We start from the raw sequence: 21,361 nt of genomic DNA on the forward strand, positions 1-21,361 counted from the left end.
AATTGGATACACTCCCAAAGGCAGCAAGTATATTCAAAAAGAGAGACCAAACCCAAACCACCCACTTTCTTCTTTGTGGGGTCTTAAAACCAAAATGTGACTATTTCCAAGAAAATGGTTCTAATTATCCATGGAATTGTCCACCCAACCGACCGAGAGTTATGTTTGACCCAACGTTTGGGTTTAATACAGTCCTCCACTCCCTAACAGGTCCCTTTTGTAGAGGAATTACCAAGGCGTTCAAAAAAGTGGTCGGTGGCCTGGGGCCTCTATTCAGGTAGACCCAGTTTGGACCCTGGGCGTGGATGATTTGGGGCATGTCGCTTAACTAGTCTGTGCCCTGGTTTTCCCATCCGTCGAATGGGGACGAGAGCAGAGCCGCAGAGCTGTGGTGAGGGTGCTGTTGGATCGTTGGCTGCACGGTCCTTGGCACTCTGCACATGCGACAGATGGACGCCGGCAGGCCAGGTAGGAGAGGAGAGGGGAGGCCTGGGCAAGGATTGCCGTGCAGGGGAGTGGGCTGCACTTTTGGTGTGAGCGGCACCCCAGCAATCACAGTGGCAGCAGATATCCCGGCCCCACAGGCTGCTTGGTTAGGTCCACCTGGGGTGGCAGTGGAAACAGAAGGGCAGGGAGTGCTGTGCCCAGTGACCACAGGTCCCCGTGGGTGCCCAGCACAGCCAGTGACTTCAAACAGAGGGTGCCGGTGACCGCATCAGCCCCGCAGGAAGGAACGTCTTGTGCAAGAGGGCCTCTTTGTTTGCCCTGGTGTGTGTGTACCTCATCTGCCCTGGCAGGCGGAACCAGCTGTTTGCTTTTGTGGAACAAAGAACAGGCCTGGTGAGACTGGGGGCTGGGAAGTGGAGGGGTGGGAGTGGTTCCTGATGGGATTCCTCCTCTTGGCTAAATCTTGGAGGAGTGTCTGGCGTGTGTCTCCCTGCGGATAGGGAACAGACCGAAGACACGTACACACATGCTTGAACTTGGAAACAGCCAAGTCAAAGCCCGCAGTAAAGGGTCACGTGGGACCTGATCCCTCTTAATCTAGGCTTCTTATTCTGCCTCAAGAGGAATATTACGGAGGACAGGGGCCAGCCATAGAGTGGGATCAGAGAGAGGCTTGCAGTTTCCAGAAATGGGGCGGTTCCACTGGAGCAGGAGGGTTAGGAAGGGCGAGGCATGGGGCAGGCCCCAAGGAGTCTGCACACCACAGCTTTCATCTCCGGACCACCGGGATCTGGGTGTGTGCACCGTGCAGCAGAGACGGAGGCTGGCCCACGTACGCACGTGGGGGAGGGCGGCCCCCAGGCTCCCCTGATGTAATTGAGCCCTGCTGACCTACAGGGAGAGGTTCACTTCTCACTTGGGAGCACTAGGCTTTGTGCTAGAGGAGATGGTTTAACAGTCTCCTAGAGCAGAATCAAGCAGGAAGCAGCCAGCCATGGCTGGCTTCCTTGCCTTGGTGTGCACAGCCTTTCCCTTCCCTTCTCTGTGTGGCACTGAGCACTTTGCAGCTTTACCGGCTCACCCAGGTGGAGTTAAGTCTCCCGTGCCTCCCATAGCATCACACTTGGTTTCTGTCTGTACTACAGAGTATACTGTATTGTACTTTCTTTCTCACGTCATGTGCTCTTGCCTCCCATTGATTGCTTCAGTGTGTATGTGTGTGTGTGTGTGTGTAATTTTGAGTGTTTATTTTGGGCCAGACACTATACTAATCCTTCTGAGCAAAAGTGGACATGTGCTCCTTGCTCTCCGAAGGTGTACAGCCCACTGGGAGAGAATATACAAGGATAAAAAAAAAAATTGTATAAGTAGATGAAAATTGCAACTTTGTGACAAGTGACAAGGCTCATGGAGGGGAGGGGCCAGGATTTGACCTAGGCTGAAGGGTTAGGGACAGTTTCCTTGAGGAACTGATGATTGGGCTGAGTAGGAGCTAATGTTTTGGGGAGGTAGAGTCATCCAGGTAGAGGTGCAAAGGCCCTGGGGTAGGAGCAAACATGGTTTAAAAAGGCCAGTGGAAGGATGGGGTGAGTGAGGAGGAATATGAGATGTGATGGGTCTGGGAAGGTAGGTAGACCATGGAAGCCCTGTGAGCCAAGTTAAGAAGATTTGCTCTTTGTTTTTGTCTTTCTCCTTAAGAGCATGGGAAAGCCATTGAAACATTTAAGCAGGGGATTCAAAACACTCTCTCCTGCCCTCATGTGTGGGGGATAGATTGGAGAGAGCAAAAGAGGGGCTGTGGGCACACCAGCCAGGAAGGAGGTTTCTGCTGTTGTTCAGGAAGGAAATGGTGACAGCTTAGACTGGCATGGTGGCAGGAGGGATGGAGAGCAGAGGATATATAAGAGACAAATTTGAGGACTCCCGAGATAAAGTTCTAAATGGCTTTTCTTATTACAGGACTTCTCAAAACCTTTAATATGTGGGCTATGGTTACCCAAGAAAGGACTCAGCTGTAAGAATTTCTCAGATTATATGCCTACAAAAGTTGTTTTTTCCCCCCAAAGAATTTTCCACAGTAGTTTGATTTATAGACTACTTTGGGAGAAATGCCGTATTACATAGCTCTCTCTCTTTTTTTTTTTTTTAATTTAAAGATTTTATTTATTTATTTGACAGAGAGAGATCACAAGTAGATGGAGAGGCAGGCAGAGAGAGAGAGAGGTAAAGGGAAGCAGGCTCCCTGCTGAGCAGAGAGCCCGACGTGGGACTCGATCCCAGGACCCTGAGACCATGACCCGAGCCAAAGGCAGCGGCTTTAACCCACTGAGCCACCCAGGTGCCCCACAGCTCTCTTTTGGACGGTACTTTTTGAAGAGGGCTCTACATCCTCTTCAGAGATCTGTCCTCTGAGACACAGAGTAGAGAGTGGGGTCTGATACAGGGTTTGGAGTCTCGGGCAAAGTTAGTTGAATTCAGGCTGAGATCTGGAAGCCAGGCTAGGAGTGTGAATTCAGTTTGTTCTATGTCAGGAGTCACGGTTGACGCTGAGCTGAGCTGTGTGGTGGTGGAGGATCCTTTGGGCAAAGCCCGTCTGGAAGACATACCGTAGACAAGTGGAGTGGGGCCTTGAGTGTTAGAACCAGGTGTCTTCGTTTTCCAGACGCCAGGAGGTAAGAGCCTGGCCTTGGTGGGTGAGGGGAGGGATGGGGGGAAAAAAACACATCTTTTAGGTTGAGAAGGAAACAGAAGGATGTGTTTCTTTGTACCCTTTCTCCTTGGTGACTGCTTGGGGGCAGGAGGCCGAAACAGAGTCTTTTCTGTGTTTTTCTGAGGCCAGATGGACACAGGACTGTCTTGGACTGCTTGGGTTCCCAGGCCGTGCTAGAGGGAAGGTGTGTGTTCACCTTGTCCTTGTCAAGGGCAGGAGAGGTACAACCAAGGTTAATAGATAATGCTGAGTCCACCGACTTCCCACCATGGCGGAAATTCCACTGTGTGACTTGAAACACGTCACTTAACCTCTCCAGGTCCTGGTTTGCTCATTTGGAAAATGAGTGGCTACAAGATGTCAGACCCTTTCCAAGCTGAACCTTTTAGCCATCTCAAGGAACTGAAAATTCTTTTTTTTCTTTAAAAATTTTTTTTTATATTCCAGTATAGTTAACATATAGTGTTTTATTAGTTTCAGATATAAAATACCGTGAGTTATTCAACATTTCCATCAAACACGTGGTACTCGTCAGACAGGTGCCCTCCTTAATCCCCACATCCATTCTCCCCACTCCAAACCCCCCAGCCCACCGCCCCTCTGCTCCCTTCTGGTAACCACCAGTTTGTTCTCTATAGTTAAGAGTTTGGTTTTTTAGTTTGTCTCTTTTTCTTTGTTTGTTTTGTTTCTTAAATTCTACATTTGAGTGGAATCATGTGATGTTTGTCTTTCTCTGACTTAGTTCACTTAGCATCATACCTGTTAAATCCTTTTAAGATTCACTAATTAGGAGAATCACTTATCAGGTTAAGCGAGACGCAGTGCCTCTCAGAACTTACAATTTTGTGCAAAAATTCAGATTGAGAATGGGGCCTTTGTGAAAACTGTGAGGAGTCTCCAGTTCACACATTCCTTTGAAATTCAGGCATTTTTCCTGAGGCAGAGTCAGTGAGGAGAAGCAGGCTTGAGTCAGGACAGGTCTCTTAGTAATGCAAAGGTAAACTGTACCCTAATGAAGGAATCTGCTAATTGGGGCCTCGGTTTAGGAAAGGAAGGTGCTAAAAATTTATTTTTATGCAGGGTGTTTGGGAGGATTTTCTCATGGCAACATTGTTATAAATCGGGGGTTAGGTTCTCAGGTCAGATAACAAAAGTTGATGTAGCACATGACAGTGGAGGTAGTGTACATTAATGATAAAAAAGTGATATAAAATAAATGTGCACTGGGGCAGTGTGTGTGTTGATGACTGCCATCAGATACAAATATACTTAGACACTGAAGAACAGAGAGAACCAATTGATTCATTGAACTTGAATTTGAGTGCAGTGTGTGCCAGGCACGGGGGTGGGCCCAGAGGGAGATGCAGGCCCTCCCTACCTGCCAGGGGCTCACCGTTGAGTCTTAAGTCTGTTGGGCTTTCAAGTCAGGTCTCCTGGGATTATATCCTGGCTCGACTGCTTTCTAGCCTTGAAACCAAGGTTACTTGACCTCTTAGTGTCTCCATTTCCTTACTTCTAAGTAAAGGAGTTGACGGTGTCTGGCTCAGGAGGGGAGGGGTCATGTAGGAGTTGAGTGAGATGCCCTGGGAATGGGCCAGTGCCAGCAGAGAGCGAGCGCTCAGTATATGCTGTTGTGCCTGTCCGGCCCGGGGCCTTGTCCTGTGGGATGCCACCAGCAGCTCACTTGGGGCCACTGGGGAATTGGGCCTCTGGTCCAGTTCCTCAGGCCTAGCCCTGGAACGGGATGGGGTGGTGCTGCTGCCCCTCGGAACAATTTGTTACTTAAACTGTAACCCCTGGAGGATTTTACTAGTTGCCAAGCACATTTAGATATGGCCTTAAGAAACACTGATACTGACAACAGGTCTTTGGGGAGAAGGACGATGTACGACCGTGAAGCTGGGCAGCTGTCCTTTTCGACTGTTGTCCCCTGCTCCCAGTCTTTTGCAGCTGACTTGTTTGTGCCTAATTCTTCTCTTGTCGCCGTCGCCGACTGGAAGCGGCAGGGTGGAGGGTGTGGGCCATAAAAAGAGAGAAATATGGAAGGGAAAGGAGGCTAAGGGAAAAAGAGTCCTTTTTCCCTTCAGAAAACTTACAAGCAAAGAGCACAGTGTTGGGGTGACAGGGTGAGCTCTGGGGCTGTCTGAGAAATACTGGGGAGCCAGAGGGGTGGTGGAGATGCCCTGGTGGGGTGGGGAAGTGGAAAGGGGCTAGGAGCCAAAGAAGAGATGGGAGCAGGAGTGGAGCTGCTGCGGGGACATCCCGACTGTCACCGTGGGTCCTAGCAGTGTTGCTCACAGGGGTTCCAGGGTGGGGTCTCATGGGTGTCTGTCTGTAGGTTTCCAGGTGGTGGAAGCTTTCTCTGGCTTGTGGGCTTGAGTAAGCACCCGTTTCCTCTTTGGCCTCTGTGCAGACCTGTATCTGGGAGGGATCCGGCTGTTTTATTTCCTGTAAGACTTTGTCTCCGGAGCCTGGGGTATCTGGTAATCAGGGGGACACTGGGCCAGACTCTTCAGGGAGCATTGTTTTGGTTTGGGGACCCACACTTGAAAGAGTACTTGATACCATGCCCCAGTGGGTGAGGACGGACCTTTGAAAGTTTCGCCTGAAGAAGAAAGGGCAGGAGAGAGTGGTGTGCGGGAGGTATGGGGCTTCACATGGTGGAACCGCTGTCATCGTGAGGAAGGACTGTATCATTCTTGGTTGGTCCCAGTGACGTGTAGGAACGCAGATATCATCAGCTCAGCATGAAGATGTCTTCATGGCTGAGAGCTGTCAGGAAACGGAAGGGCCTGCTTTGAGAGGCAGTGTGTTTCCAGCCCCTGGAAGCTGAGACTGATGGCTGCTTATCTGCTAGACACATGGCGGGGGTAGACAGAGACGGGGGGGGGGGGGGAGTATTGGAGATTCAGATAGGGCTTTGAACCAGAGAAATTGGTATCTCAAATAGTGCTGACATTGTACCACTTTATGAGTCAGATATGAACGAATGAATAATATCCAGGTCTGTTTTAACTTATCTGGAGAAATGGAAACTTTGGTGGGCCAGAGAGAGGAAATAAACTTTATCTGCCCTGCAGGCGCCATGTTCTTAATCACAGAGACAGACGCGGTCTTGGAGGCCATGAGACCGTCGTGCTCACAACCCTCTCTTCAGGCTGTGATTACTTATATTTCATTTTGTTTTAAACAAAATTTTTATTTTATTTATTTATTTGAGAGAGAGGAGGGAACACAAGCAGGGGGAGAGGGAGAGGGAAAAGCAGGCTTCCTGCTGAGCAGGGAGCCTGATGCGGGGCTGGATCCCAGGACCGTGGCACCATGACCTGAGCCCAAGGCAGAGGCTTAACCCACTGAGCCATCCAGCCGTCCCATGACTACTTATATTTTAATTGTGAACATGTTTAATGCATTTGTGGCACTTTAAACTCTTTAAGAATGGCACTGTGCCCCCTACGTACAACTCGTGTAATTATCCAGTGTAGTCCCTCAGTGGGTGTGCTTAAATCCATAATGGATTATCTTGCCCTAGACATTTGATGGCTGTGGAAAGGAGACTCAGGGAGCTTGTGACTTGCCCCAGGTTGAACAGCAGGCAAGGGGCTGCCCTGGGACCAGGCTGCCGGCTCCGTCCTGCCTCCGGCATTCCTTCCATGTAGGCCACTCTCCGAGCCTTGTGAGCATCTGGGATGTGTCAGGACCCACGATAGCATTTCATTGAGTCACTGTCCACGGACACAGCTCTCAGGACCCTCCAAGTGTTTGGCCGGGGCTCTGGTGGCAAACGGCAGATTGTCCTGGGTGTGTGGCCAGTTGTTCTAAGAGCCTCGCTTGAGTGCTATGTTGACGCTCGCGCAGAGAGGGCCCGCCAGGCTCCCTCTCTGAATTTTCAGTGGGAGCCCCGGGGAGGGACCTCCCCTGACCAGTGCCCAGATCTTTGTGGATAATGTTCAAGGTGACTTCTCAAATTCATGGGTCACCTGGGCTGGTGAGGGAACTTCAGGGGGCAGTTCGGTAGGTCTCCAAGTTCAGAGTCCCTAGCAGAAGCACTGCTTGTGCTCTGGTAAATGGCAACCAGTGGGTTGGCTGGGGCTGGGGGACGAGGCCAGTGCCCAGAGAGCAACTGGGAGTCCAGGGCAGAAGGCCGGTCAAGGACTGGGCCCTCCAGGCACCGGGGGTCACAGCCTCCCTGGCCCTCGGTGCACTAGGGCTCCCTTGGGACAGGCTGGAGGAAGGTGGGGTAGTCTCATTTTCTGAGCAGCTGCCCCTAGACCCACTCACACGGAGCCCTTGCGGCCACCCTGAGAGTGGGCACAGCACTACTCACCCATTTTGCAGAGCAGGAAGCAGAGGCTCCCGGTGCACAGCTGGTAAGTGGTCAGAGCAGGGCAAAGACAATGGTGTGTGGGTCACTACGTTCTCTGCTGTTTCTTTAGTGCATACTGCATGGCTGGCCACATGCTGTGCTCTTCACATTCGTGACCTTTCATCCCCACCATGACCTCGTGTGCCAGGTAATAGAATTGCCATGTCAAAGTTGAAAACACTGCAGATCCGTTCAGGGCCAATGGACTGGCTCAGAGTCCCGTGGCCAGTGGGTGGCAGGGTCAAGATTTGAACCCAAGTCTGCCTGACTCCAGAAGCCCATGATCTTTCCTTGTGACAGCCCCATGGGCTCTTTAGGATGAAGCTTGTCCTAGACCTAGAGTTTTCTTCTCTGGGGACTGGAGACGGGCAGGCTGAACCTGTATGTAGTAGGGCTTTCCCTGATGGGATCGGCTGAGTTATGTTGCAATAACCACATCTCAGGGGCTTAACGAAGAAAAGTCTATCTTGCTCATGTTACATTCCTCCTGGGGGTCATGGCAGGGTGTGGGTGGAGGTTGGCTCATCAGAGTTATTGCGGGACCCTGGCCCGTGATTGCTGCAGCAGTGGGAGGGGCATTTGTGAATCAGGAAGTGGCTCTTAGAGCTAGGACCTGGCCAGCTTTTCTGACAGGAAAGGTGACATTTTGTTCTCTCTTTACGCTGGTGAGTGAGAGTTGTGCCAGCAGCCATGGCTCAGAGATAGTTGGTCTGAGGGGAAGGAGGCCAGAAACTCACCACGCCTCCTTCAAGCCTCTGTCGTAAAGGAAATCTGCGATTTCTGTTCTATAACTTCTGGGTGGTACATACTCACTCTTTCCTGGACACTGCTCTTTATACAGTGACTGGTGTTTGGACACTTGGCACCATTATTTTTCATTTTCCCTGATCCGGGCAGTGAATGGATCCATAACACACCACCCTTGCTTGTAAGAAAACCAAACCGTGATTCAGAGAAGTTGTTATTGGCGCCAAAACTCTGAGTGGGCTGGTGACCCTAGCACCTAGATTAGGACATCCCTGTTTGGCTGTGCTCCCTCTGCTTGTGAGAGCTGGCTGCCGACCCCAGCAGGCGGGCCCGCAGGGAAGGGCCCAAGGATCCTGCGTAGGCTTGATAGCAGCTCAGTCTGCTCAGCCCTGTCCCAGGAAACAGGCAACATCTTTGAAGGAGGAAATAAATAAAGGTCATTCTTGTCGTATGTCTTAATCCTGGCTATTGTGGGAACCAGCCTCAAAGCTTGGGGAGAGTTTTGGTCCAGCCAGTTGCTTTTCTTTGTCCTGTCCCTGTTCGGCCACAGAAATGGGGGACAAAGGGAGAAGAGGACAATTCTCTGCATGGAAATTTGGTTTAGCTTGGGGGCTAGAAGAGGCACATATGGGAACGGTCATCTGATTGAGAGTTCTTGGTCTAAGAATTTTTATTCAAAATTTTTAAATGGAGTGATTTCTCCAATTTCAGGTTAATCCTTTCCGTATGTGTAGAAGTACGGTAGCAGCAAAATGGAAAAGTTGAAGGCTCAGCTTTCATAGTAACTAGATTTCTGGGAAGGGAACAGTATAGAACTGTGAATGCAATTAGGACCTACTGGCTTCTAGATTGAGCCTTTGGTTAATCTCGGAGGGTCGCCATAACTCTGCCTTGGCAATGCTCTGGAGAACCTGCTTGTTTATCTTCTCTCTTTAAAAATCCTGTTCAACCTGTTGGGCATGTGTGTGTTGACAGCGAGCTGATTTTAACCATTTGGAAAGCTGTCTGGCCTGTCGGTGACAAAATAACTGGGTGCTTTTTTCCTGCCCCTCCCCTCCCCCCCAATATTTTCCTGGTGATACAGAACTCTAGGTGCATGGTACCGGGTGGGGGCAGTCCCGTCGGCCAGCTAGCAGCTCCCCGCAGGAACAGCCACACGGCGGGAGGATGTTGGGTTCCATAAACAAGAACTGCTACTTGCTGGTTCCGAGATCACCTTAGACAGCGGCCCTCAGGATGAGGGAAGTGGTGTCTTATAAATATGACGTGAGGCTCCTTTATACCCTGAAAACCGAGAGGACCCAGGGATGCTGGAAGAACTTTCTAAGGAGTGGTATAAAACAAGAATAAAGGCAAAAGCATAACTAAAAGCTATAGCCTGGGGCACCTGGGTGGCTCAGTGGGTTAAGCAGCTGCCTTCCGCTCACGTCATGATCCCAGAGTCCTGGGATCAAATCCCACATGGGGCTCTCTGCTCAGCGGGGAGTCAGCTTCTCCTTCTGCCCCTCCCCCCACCTGTGCATTCACGCTCCCCATCTCTCTCAAATAAATAAATAAAATTTTACAAAAATTAAAAAAAAAAACAAACCCCAAAGTTTATAACCTAAGGCTCTTTTAGAGAAGCCCTTGAAACTCCTTGCATGATATAACTGCATATTCCTTTCTCCTCCCACTGGCTTTAAATCAGGGTGGGTGGGTGGGTGGACATCGCCAAACCCCCCAGTTGCCAGGTATCAATCTTCTCCTTTCTCTGGATGAATGAAGCTGCTGCTGTACTTGGAAGAACCTAGAAGCAGGTAGCAGAGATCAGAGACAGGGATTTGAAGCTGGATATAACTCCTGGTTGTGTGACTTTGGGTTACCTGAATTTACTTTTTTTTTTTTTTTTTTTAATTTTATTTATTTGTCAGAGAGAGAGAGCAAGAGAATGAGCAAGCACAAGCAGGGGGAGCAGTAGGGAGAAGGAGAAGCGGGGAGGAAGCTCATCAGGGAGCCCGATGCGGGGCTCCATCCCAGGACTCTGGGATCATGACCTGCGCCAAAGGCAGGTTCTTAACCAACGGAACCACCCAGGCTCCCCTTGGCTACCTGAACTTAATGTGCAGCTGTCATTGATCCAATTCTTACCGTGCGCCCAGGGCATCGCTCTGTGCTTGGAGCAATGCCCCCTTCGTGATTAGAACAACAGGAAGACCAAGCTTAGAGAGGAGCAAGAGGGGCCGGGTCAGGTCAGCTGATGCCAAGGCCAGAATTCTTTTTCTTTTGTTTTTATTAACATATCACTCACCTAGCGTGAAATTCAGCATTTTCACTCTTTTAGAATGTACAGTCCATGACGTCTATGTATTCACAAGGTTGGGCACCCATAGCTACTGTCCCTCACCCCCAGGTGAAGCAGCCCCCTTACATCATCTGAATCCCCCCTTCCCTGGTCCCTTGGCAATCACTAGTCTACTCTCTTTCTCTGTGGATTTGCCCGTTCTGGACCTTTCCTCTCAGTGCAATCATACCGTATGTCAAAGCCTAAACTGGTGAGCGTGTAGCTTTTTGGGAAAAGCACTTGACCTATTTGGGGGCCGAGTATTTTTATCAGAGGTGTTTTTATCCCCATCTTGGGTTTCTCTCTAGGCTTGTTGCGTGGCTTAAATGAGAACCTATGTCAAATGCATTCTGTGAACAAATGTGAGGTATTTTATTAGTGTAACTTCTGTCTGGGACCTGTGTCTGCACGACAGGCCACGTCTGAGAGCAAATCTTGCAGGTTTTTTAACTATTTAAAGGGAATTATATTGACTTACTTCACAAGAATATTGTGAAGAAAACCAGGGATATTTTTAACCTCTGTAATCACACAGGTATGTAGAGAAAACTGGGTAACTGAATCTGTTGAAAAGGGAGTATCTTTGAGGTGGTTTGGTAAGAAGGAAGACTACCACCAGGGCAGTGAGAAAAGCGGGATATAAACGGTATCTTCTTTAAATATAATACACTGAAACTCGGTGAGTCAAGGCAATGAAGTGGCACTTTGTTCCACTCCGTGGCCAGAAGTTGCCCACCTTTGGATAAGGGTCCTCACGGCCAGAAGCCAGGGTACAGACACCGGTAAAAAGGATCTGAGATTAGCTGGCAGCCTTTGCAAAAATGAAATTGAAGCATGATGTTAAATGAGTAAAGCCTCTGGAATTCTTGAATTCCACGATTGCCTGATGACTGCCCCAGTTTCTTCAAGTTCATTCTAGAATCCCAGACTGTGAGAGCTGGCGGGACACTGGAATGAGCCCAATCATGAACAAGGGAGCCAACGGCAGGCCGACGAAGTTAAAGGACTGGCTTGAGCGCCTTACAGAGCGAACTGTTAGCCGAGTCTGGTCCAGAATCCACATCTTCTAACCGCTGTGCCTGCTGTTGGCATTAGCACTTCCTTGAAGATATTTGGGGTTCGGATAATGAGCACCCTCGACTTCTCCACTGTTCCCTTTGCCACATGGGTTCCTGTGTCACTCGTGTGCTGCTCCCTTGCCAAAACACAAACAAACCTCTCACGGCGGAGTCCAACTGTATAACCGATTCTGTTCTGAACCACAGATACATGGGGAAGGAATGCTGTTGGCATTTGGGAAATGTAGTGAGAGAATTTTCGGAAGCTCTGATGTAGAGCAGGGATTTAAGAGATGGTGTTTTTCTGTGGCTCAACCTCACTCTGCCCAAAAAATGGTAAGTAGGCAGAGTCAGCAAGGAGGAAGGGAAACCCCATCACTCTCCGTGAGTGTAGGGATGCCCGCTTTTTCAAGCTTCTCTATCTCTTACCTTGTTTTAATTTTCTGATCTATTCAGAGCTAATTTACTTGTTATACTTCTTTAATGGTGTGAACTGAGCTCAGAGGGGTCAAAGGTTTGCATAAGTCCCATTGTGGGCTGGCTGCAAAGCCTGCGGTCACGTCCAAGTCACCTGATGGCCCACGCTGGGCCCTGGAATCAGAGCAGGAAGCTCAGAGGACTTGAACAGCTGAGGCCTATGCTGTGGGCCTCCATAGGAATGCCCCAAGGTCACAACAGCTTCTCCTCTGTCTTAATCTCACCACTCAGAGTGAGATCTTTGGCATTCACTGGAGGTTTGTTAGAAATGCAGAATCTGGGGTGCCTGGGTGGCTCAGTGGGTTAAGCCTCTGCCTTCAGCTCAGGTCATGATCTCAGAGTCCTGGGATCGAGTCCTGTATCAGGCTCTCTGCTCGGCAGGGAGCCTGCTACCCCCACCCCCGCCTGCCTCTCTGCCTACTATGATCTCTGTCTGTCAAATGAATAAATAAAATCTTAAAAAAAAAAAAAAAGAAAGAAAGAAAGAAAAGAAATGCAGAATCCCAGGCTTCCCGAGTCAGAGTGAGCTTTTCTCGAGAATCCCCAGGTAAGTCTGAGGCTCAGGCAAGTGTAAAGTCCTGGCTTGGAGGCTTTACATCATGGAAATTCATGGACAACAAGGGAAAGGATGAAATGAGAGGCTAATGACTACAATGTATGCTGCTTAGTTGTTGCTCCTGTGAGGGGGATGCTGAGGACGCCACACAGGGGACCGGGTTCTCCGACATTCCAAGTGAGAAAGGGACTGGCTGTTTGGGCCCCAGGTGCTCCCTGGGGAGGTGAAAGTGGACGTCCACAGCTGTGATGGTGAAAAGGCAGGAACCTCCAGCAGATGGCCTGACCCAGGGGCCACTCTGGGTCGCCGTCGGCTGAGATCCCGCAGCCTCAAAACACGGGAGTGTGGGGGCGGCCAGTGGCGTGGAACACGCAGACCAACATTCCATTGCCTGGACTCCTGGCCTCCATGCCTCAGGGGTTTTCACTCGTTCAGCAAAACAGGGAGACAGAAAAGGGACAAAAGCTTGCTATGCCAGAGGCCTTGTTAATTAGTAAAGCCCGCTATGACCACGTGTTAGGTCTGCTCTCGCCAAGCCAGGAGTGAACCCGTCCACACGGTGTCTGTTCCTGCAAGGAAAGTGCATCAGCGCCTTTGGATCAGAACAAACACGCAGGTGTGGCTTTTTCTGCCTGTTTGGGAATTTTGTGCTCGTCACGGATAAAAGTTTCCTGTGGCTCCAGAGGACATGTGAGCATTTCTAAATGTGGGCTTTAACTCATGGAAATGGGCCAATTTATAAGCGAGTCATTTGTAGGGAATGGTGGTACCCGGCAAAAACTGGGATTTTGCCTTTTTTTTTTTTTTTTGTGATACAGTTGTATATCCTTTCCTCCCCTTTTAAAGAGTAATTGGAGCATATGTTTAAAAGTCAACTATTTTGAAAGTAGTGGAAATTCAGCACACTGAAACATGCTGTTTGTCTATTTTTGAAAAATTTCCTTCGTTGCCATTAGTTTAGCAGACCATCCTCGACTGGAAATGAGGCTAAGTTTTTAATGAATTAGCCAACCAAGAAACCTGATTTGCCCTTGGAATGAGAGAATGGTCCAGTGCAGTTGTCCTGGAAAGACCACTAGAAGATCTCAGGTCTCTCTTTGAGGAAATACAGCCTTATGACATGTAGCTGCCCGAAACGTGCAGGTTGTGGTCGGAAGCCAAGTTTGAGGATTTAGAACCACAGTAAGCGAACTGTGCCAAGTCCTGCCCTTTGGGGAACATACGTGGGTTTCGTTGGCTTGGTAATCCTGTCAGTGGCGAGGACTCCTGCCTCGATAGTGACAACAGTGAACCAGGAGGTAACTTCATCCGCTTTTGTCAAGTGAGAGAAGTAAGGCTCTGTGAGGCTAAAAGATGCTTTGCAGCGAAATGGGCACAGCCTGGGTTTGCATCTGCTCTCGCCAACCGAGAACTCCTTCCCGAGAACTCCTTTCTTGAGGTGGTTTACGTCTGCTTTAGGTGGGTTGAGACAGGCGTACGTGGAGGGGCTTGCTGAGGAGGAGAGGGCTCAGCACAGCTGCAGGGGAGACGTGATCCCTCTTCCAGAGCACCATGGGCACTGGATCTTAATATAAAAAGAGGCCTGGAATAGAATGAAACACACCGTGGTGTCAGAGGCAAAATGTTATAGGCAGTTTTGTTGGAAAAACCCAAACCTTGAAAGGCAGTTCTCTGCAGCCCCTTGGATGTCTCTCATCAGCCCACATTGGATGTCTCTCCCTTCGGGTTGCTGGGTGGGAATTTTGGAGATGTGCTCACATAAGCGCAACTCCTGGGCCATCTGGGCCTTTTCCACTCTGCCAGCTATATGTGGTGAAAAGGAATTTCTGAGCTATGTAAACCCGCGTGGGAGATCTCGTTGGCTCTCCGCTGTTTGTACAGCTGCTCCCGGGGCTTCGGCTCCGCTATCTCTCAGGGCCCAGACATATCTGCGAATGTGTCGGGGAAGGGTTCCTCACGGCTGGAGGAGGCGAAAACTGGGCTAGGGAGGCGGTTGCCCTCCCAAGTGCCTGTGGGCATGGATAGTCTCTTCCAAGAAAATGAGTATTTATTTTTTAAAAATGTAATATCTCTCGAAGTTCCATAGTTCAAGAGTTACAAGAAAGTTTGCAATGGATTATATCCCTGTCCTCCTTTCCATAACACTGCTTCCCTTCCTTACGGCCAGCCCGTGCTACCCGTTTCTCGGGTAGCCAGGGGATGACCTAGTTATCTCCCATTGCCTTCCTTTTATGTAAACCTCCCTTCTGTGTCCCGTTCTGTCCCTTGTGTTTTCCTCACTTCCTCATTCCTTTATTTTTTCCCACCGCACAGCTTATCATTGAACTGATGTAACTTGTTTAACAAATGCCCCATCAGTTGGATTTAGTTCAGCTCAATCCTTTGCTATTATAATGCCACAGTTAATCATCTTGTTTCTATGGCACTTTGCACACATGTAGGATGAGTGCGAGAAGAAGAGGTGTGGAGTCACGGGCAATATACGTGATAATTTTGATTAATACTACCACATTGCCCCCCCCCCCCCCCCAGGACCTTATACCAGTTTCCAGCCCCCCTCCCTCACCCCCAGCTGTGGCACGAGGAGAACCTCTGACCTCACACCACTCACCGCCTTCTGACCTTGGCCGCCTGAAAGGTGAAGAGATGATCTCACTGCCATTTTAAGGGATGGTCCAGTCTTGACAAACAACAGAACGGAGCACATCTGCTACTTTTGCCCTTGTGGTGATGACTACAAGGTGCTTCCAACCTTTTGGAGTGGCAGAGGAATTTGAGTTGGGGTTTTTTTGTTTTTTGTTTTCATGATTTTATTTATTTCTCAGAGGGAGAAAGAGAGAGAAAGCACAAGCAGGGGGAAGTGGCAGGCAGAGGGAGAGGGAGAAGCAGATTCCCTGCTGAGCAAGGAGCCTGATGTAGGACTTGATCCCAGGACCCTGGATCATGACCTGAGCCGAAGGCAGATGCTTAACCCACTGAGCCACCCAGGTGTCCCTTAGAGTTGGTTTTTGCTGACACTTTGTGACTGCTTGCTGGAATGAATAATAGTTAAAATTTTGATGGACATTGGGGAGGGTATGTACTATGGTGAGTGCTGTGAAGTATATAAGCCTGATGATTCACAGACCTGTACCCCTGGGGCTAATAATACATTAGATGTTAATTTTTAAAAAAGCAGATTTTACACTAGTAATGAGATAACGGCTAAATGAATCTTTAGAGATGGTGAGCTCCTTAGTTTACTAATGCTGTAACAGCCGCTGTAGTCTTGTTGCGGACAGACAGGACTTCAGATCAAAGGCTCATAGGAACTTGAGTGAGGTCAGCAGTACTGTCTCTGGTGACCTCGTCCTGAGTCAGTCCTTACCGGCTCTGGGCCCTGTAGAGCTCTGCTGCCCTTCACCCCATTCCTGAGACACAGGAGTAAGCATTTGGAAAAGGTGATGCCTAGGCCAAGGCTCAGAGTTGGAAGGGGGTGCTTTAGGAGGACCTCAAGACCAGTTTTGTTTCCTCTGCTGGGAAGTCATGGAGGACTTGCCTTGAACAAAGGGATATGATGGGGATCAGGTATGGTTGCCAGAAAAGGAAGTTGGGCCTATGGACTTGATATAAAATAGAGGCCTGGGTGTATATGGGGCGTGGGACACAGGGATGGGGAGGGGTTCTAGAAAAGTATGCTAACAGAGGTTTAAGGTAAATTTATTTGTAAACATAATGTAGTCTTCCCCTCTAGGAAGATACAGAGGAAAACATACTGTCTCTTGACAGTGCGTGCAAACAGTACTCAGCCTCTCCGTCCACGCAGAGCCCCTGGAGGCACACCCAGCCTGTGTTACTGAAGGCTGACCCTGGAGCAGAGCCCCACTGCCCCGCTTGGCTATTCCCTTGCCCGGCCGATCCTCCCGGCCTGAACTCCCTCAGGCCTCAGGAGGGGCGTCCACCACTTGAGATCGGAGAGTATACCAAGTCCTAGACATCACACACAGCGTCAGGGGGCCAGTTAGGCCCCCATTCAGGTCACATCAGATGTGGTTTTCAGAGATTTCTGGGTGAACAAGAGAGCAGTGCATGCGTGTGCTCATACACCGGCTAGAATGTGCAGCCTGCTCTTCCTCTCCCTGGTGCCTCGGGACCTCAGACTACTGAGGTCGGCACCTCGCCTCTCCCCTCTCTCCTGACTCTGTAGCCCGGGTTCCTTTGTCTTCCCCTGGCTGTGTTGAGACATACTTCTTATGACATATAAGTCACCTGTTTCAACTATGTCCCTAGAGTTGCGTTGCCATCACCACTGTCAATTTTTTTGCTTTTAGATTTTATTCATTTATTTGAGAGACAGAGCATGAGAGGAAAGAAGGTCAGAGGGAGAAGCAAGCTCCCCGTGGAGCTGGGAGCCCGATGCAGGACTCGATCCCAGGACCCCGGGATCATGACCCAAGCCAAAGGCAGATGCTTAACCGACTGAGCCACATGGGTGCCCCAAGCATAACGTTTCCAAGATTCATCCATGTTGTAGTGTGGGTCAGTACCTCATCCGTTATGTGGATATACTGCATTTTGTTTGCCCTTTTATCCCTCGCTGGATCGTTGGGTTGTTTCCACTCTTTGGCTGTCAGGCATAATGCTGCTGTGATGTTCTGTGCAAGCTTTTGTGTGGCCCATGTTTTCATTTCCCTTAGGTATACACTGAGAGTGGAACTGCTGGGTCATGTAGCTCTGTTTAACTTGTGAGGAACTGCCAAACTGTTTCGCGAAGTGGCGGCGCCGTTTCACACTCGCACCAGCAATGTGTAAGGTTCCGAGTTCTCCTCAACCGTTGCTGTTATCTTCCTGATTGGGTGCGAAGTGGCACCTCGTTATGGTTTTGATTTGCATTTGCTGATGACTGATAACGTTGAGCGTCTTTTTAGGTGCTTGTAGGACTTCTGTAGCTCTTCTTTGGAAAGGGGCTGACTCACGTCCTTTTGCCCCCACCTTTTTTTTTTTTTTTAAGGAGAGGGACTGCGCATGTGCATGGGGGCAGGGGAGGAGCACAGGCGGCAGAGAGAGAGAGACTCTTAAGCAGGCTCCATGCCTAGCACAGAGCCTGACGCAGGGCTTAATTTCGTGACCTGAATTGAAACTAAGAGTCTGATGCTTAACCGACTGAGCCTCCCAGGTGCCCCTCTTTGCCCATTTTTTAATTGGGTTCTCTTTTTATTATTGAAGAATTTTAAAAATATATTCTAGATATGGGCCCTTTATCAGATAGAGGGTTTATAACTGTTTTCTCTCATTCTTTGGGTTGTCTTTTCACTTTCTGATGGTCTCACTGGTAGCCCCAAAGGGCTTAACTTTTCGTTGTTTCTGCTTGTGCTTTTGGGATGGCATCTAAGACTTTGCCTAACCCAAGGTCACACATATTTACCCCTATGTTTTCTTTTAAGGATTTTATAGTTTTAAATCTTACATGTAGGTCTGTGATCCATTTTGAGTTAGTTTTTGTGTTTGGTGTAAGGAAAGGGGGTCGATTTCATCTTTTTACCTGTGAATATCCAGCTGCCCCACCCTTTACTGAAGACTCTTCTTTGCCCATCGAATTTTCTTGGTGCCCTTGTTGAAAATCAATCGACTGTAAATGTTGGATTTGCTTGGGGGCTCTCAGTTCTGTCCCACTGAATTGTAGGTTTATTCTAACGCCAGTGCCTTGCTGTCTTATAACTCTAGCTTTGTAGTCTCATGCTTTAATGGGAAAGTTAGGGCAGGAATGGGCAATCTAGACTTTTCTTTTTCCTTCCCTGGTCTGACCAGTTATCGGATTCTTTGGATCCTTCCTCAGGCTTTCAACCACACTTTATTTCTCCTTGTTCATCTTGCTGGTTTCGGTAGGAAAGGATGCCCTAGTGGTCCTGAGACCCCTTAGTGGTCGGGCACTTGAGTTTTCTCCTTTGGGACACCAGCTGTGTTCTGACCCAGTGGCTTGACTGTGATGGGTGTTCCCAGATGTATAGAATTAAACATTTGCATTTGAAAAGATACTCTGTTTTCTGAAATTCTCTAACTGGTTAAGTTCAGAATAATATAGCTTATTGTACTGTCAAGAGATTTAAAGATCTTTCTGGAAGGCTATGCAAGCAAACAAGCAGTTCCTGCACATAGCTCTCCCCGGGGGCATGACATAACTTTCAAAGCCAACGCTTGTCCTCACTGGGCCTTCCCTTCCTTGTAGGCATCTGCACGGCTGTTCCGTGAGGATCTGATTTGCTGACGTTGGCCTCTTTAGAATAGTGGAGAAATGGGAGGCGAGAGATCTTCTGGGAGAAGTGGAATTCTGGACAAGGCCATTTATCACTTCATGTTACTAAGCCCCCAAAAAAACCAAAAAACAAAGCCCACGCAACATTGGGAATCAGCAGTAATCACACTGTAATTGTCGCCATGTCTTTCTGTTAGGAATTTTGGGCAGCCCAGAGCTCATTTTCAGAAGATGGTGCCCAGAGCTTGCACGAGGACCTCTTTCATAATTCAAGTGAATTTTAATTTCCGTTTTGTATTGGACCTTAAAAAACTGTAAACAGAAACCGTCCTTCATCTAGAACTTCCGCCAAGGGGCCCTGCCCGTGGTGAGGGGTCAGGGATGTGGACTTGGCAGAAGGCAGTGCTCCCAAGAACAGGTTCTGGAGTTGGTCTTCCCAGGTGCACTTCCTCCTAAGTGACCTTGGGCGAGTTCCTCATCTATCCAAGTCTCCGTTTCTTTGTCTCTAAAACGGTGATAGTACCCGTGGCCTAGAGTTCCTTAAAAGCTTGAAATCCCATGTCAAAGACTTAATGCAGGTAAAGGTGATGACAGTTTTCTGTACAGGGCTAGGGAGTGAATATTTGAGGCTTTGCAGCACCAAGGGCCTTCCCTTGCCGGCGTCGGGCTCTCCCCGCTCCGCGGCTACGGCGTGGAAGCTGCCACAGGCGGCGTGCTCACCAGCATATGTGGCGATGCTCCAGGAACACGTTATTTTTAATAACAGGTGACGTGCTGGACTTGGCCTCCAGGCTCTAGCATGTCGATCCCTGGCTGTGCACGGGGCCTGGCACGTCGCGGGTTTTTAATAAATGCCAGCCGTGCTCACAGCCGGGGACAGCCCCTTGACGGCGGTTCCCGCGTGCCCCCGATCCGTGTCTTTAACAGAACGTCGAGGTCCTGGCCAGTCGGAGCAGCGCGTCGGAGCAGAGCCAGCAGGGGGCTGAAATGCACGTGAAGGCTCTGCAGGAGGAGAATGAGAAGCTGCGGGGCAGCATCGAGGAGCTGGAGCAGCGCGTCGCCAGCCTGCGCGAGCAGATTGCCGACATGAAGGGCGACGAGGCCCGAGCAAAGGAAATGCTCAAGAAGTGCGAGGTAAGGCTCTCTGGGCCCTCCACCCAGGTCTGGCCGCTGCAGATCCTTCCTTTTTCCTGTGTCTGTGGATTTGGAAACGCAAGGGGATTTACTATCACGATTTAGTAGGAAAGGTGGAAGCAATGGTGACCACATCGTCTCGGCAGCCCCTTTCTGCTGTTCCTCTGTGATGGCATAAATGGGAGGTGAGCTTGTCGAGGAGGTGGGAACGGGGCTGATGAGGTCAGAGTGGGGAACACCAGCGTCCCCGCTCACCCAGACGTCAGGCACCCTCCACTTTTTGACACTGGTCCTAATACCACCATCAGACATTGTCACGCATGGTAACTTTTTCTTCTTTAACACATAGTTGGTGGATTTTGAACCCGCACCAGTTTGCACCAATTACTTAGTTTGCCGGGTCTCTCGAAGTGGGAGGCTGTTAGCCAGAGACCCTCGCACAGGGGGCAGTGAGAGCTCGCACCGGCAGTCCAAGAGGGGACAAAAGCAGTGTACGGGGAGACGTGTTCCAACAGGGGTTCCCCAAATGCTCCTTCATCAGAATCACCTGGAAGCCTTTTCCAGAACTGTGTGTGCCCACGTCCATTCCATACCTGCTCTTTCCGAAGCTCTGAACGTGAGGCTGGATATGTATTTTCAGTCACGCCCATGATTCACACGTTCACCTCTGGCGGAATAGGGAGCTGTAGTCGGGCACACACATCTGAGAGCATACCTGTCGTGTGCCACCTTGGGCCCGCTGCTGGCTATGTCCTTGGATGTCTCCCACATTCCTTTCACGCCCCCGAGCCCGCTCTCTAGGCACAACATGCATCCGTGTGCACTCTGACCCCGTGTGTCATTGCAGAGTGAAAGCCGGCAATTAGAGGAGGCCCTCGTGCAGGCAAGAAAGGAAGAAAGAGAAGCTGTATCAGCCAGAAGGACCCTGGAGAGCGAGCTGGAAGACGCGCAGGTAAACACAGCTGTTGTCTTTACTCCTCAGGAAAGATGCCGGAGAAGCAGCATGGGACAGACATGGATAGATCGCCATGGGTCCTTTCCTTGCAGGGAGTTTCCTGTAGTAAGAACCACACTGGATTTCAGACCCTCAGTCTAGAGCTGTGGTTCTTAACCGGGGGACATCTGGCAATGTCTGGTGACATTTTCGCTTGTCACAGCCAGGGACACGCTCCCAGCGTCGAGTGGGCAGGGCTGGGCTGCTGCTGAAGGTGTTACAAAGACCAGGACGGCCCCCGCAGCCGTGATTGTCTTGCCCCCAAGGGCAGAGGTGCCGAGGTGGAGAAACCCTGGTGTAGACATTAAAGAGCTTGACAG

General features: G+C 49.8%; 1 protein-coding gene across 5 annotated transcripts in view; it reads left to right on the forward strand.

Moving 5' to 3' along the window:
* Positions 1-21,361, forward strand: part of CGNL1 (cingulin like 1) — a 161,840-nt gene that overhangs the window by 110,889 nt on the left and 29,590 nt on the right. For all 5 annotated transcript variants that reach the window (XM_032341441.1, XM_032341443.1, XM_032341442.1 and 2 more), the window contains 2 exons: positions 19,841-20,047; positions 20,895-20,999. In XM_032341441.1, coding sequence (XP_032197332.1) covers positions 19,841-20,047; positions 20,895-20,999 — 312 coding nt within the window. The remainder of the gene's footprint in view (positions 1-19,840; positions 20,048-20,894; positions 21,000-21,361) is intronic.

The sequence above is a fragment of the Mustela erminea genome, chromosome 5 (assembly GCF_009829155.1).
Source record: "Mustela erminea isolate mMusErm1 chromosome 5, mMusErm1.Pri, whole genome shotgun sequence".
In the NCBI taxonomy this organism is placed as follows: domain Eukaryota; kingdom Metazoa; phylum Chordata; class Mammalia; order Carnivora; family Mustelidae; genus Mustela; species Mustela erminea.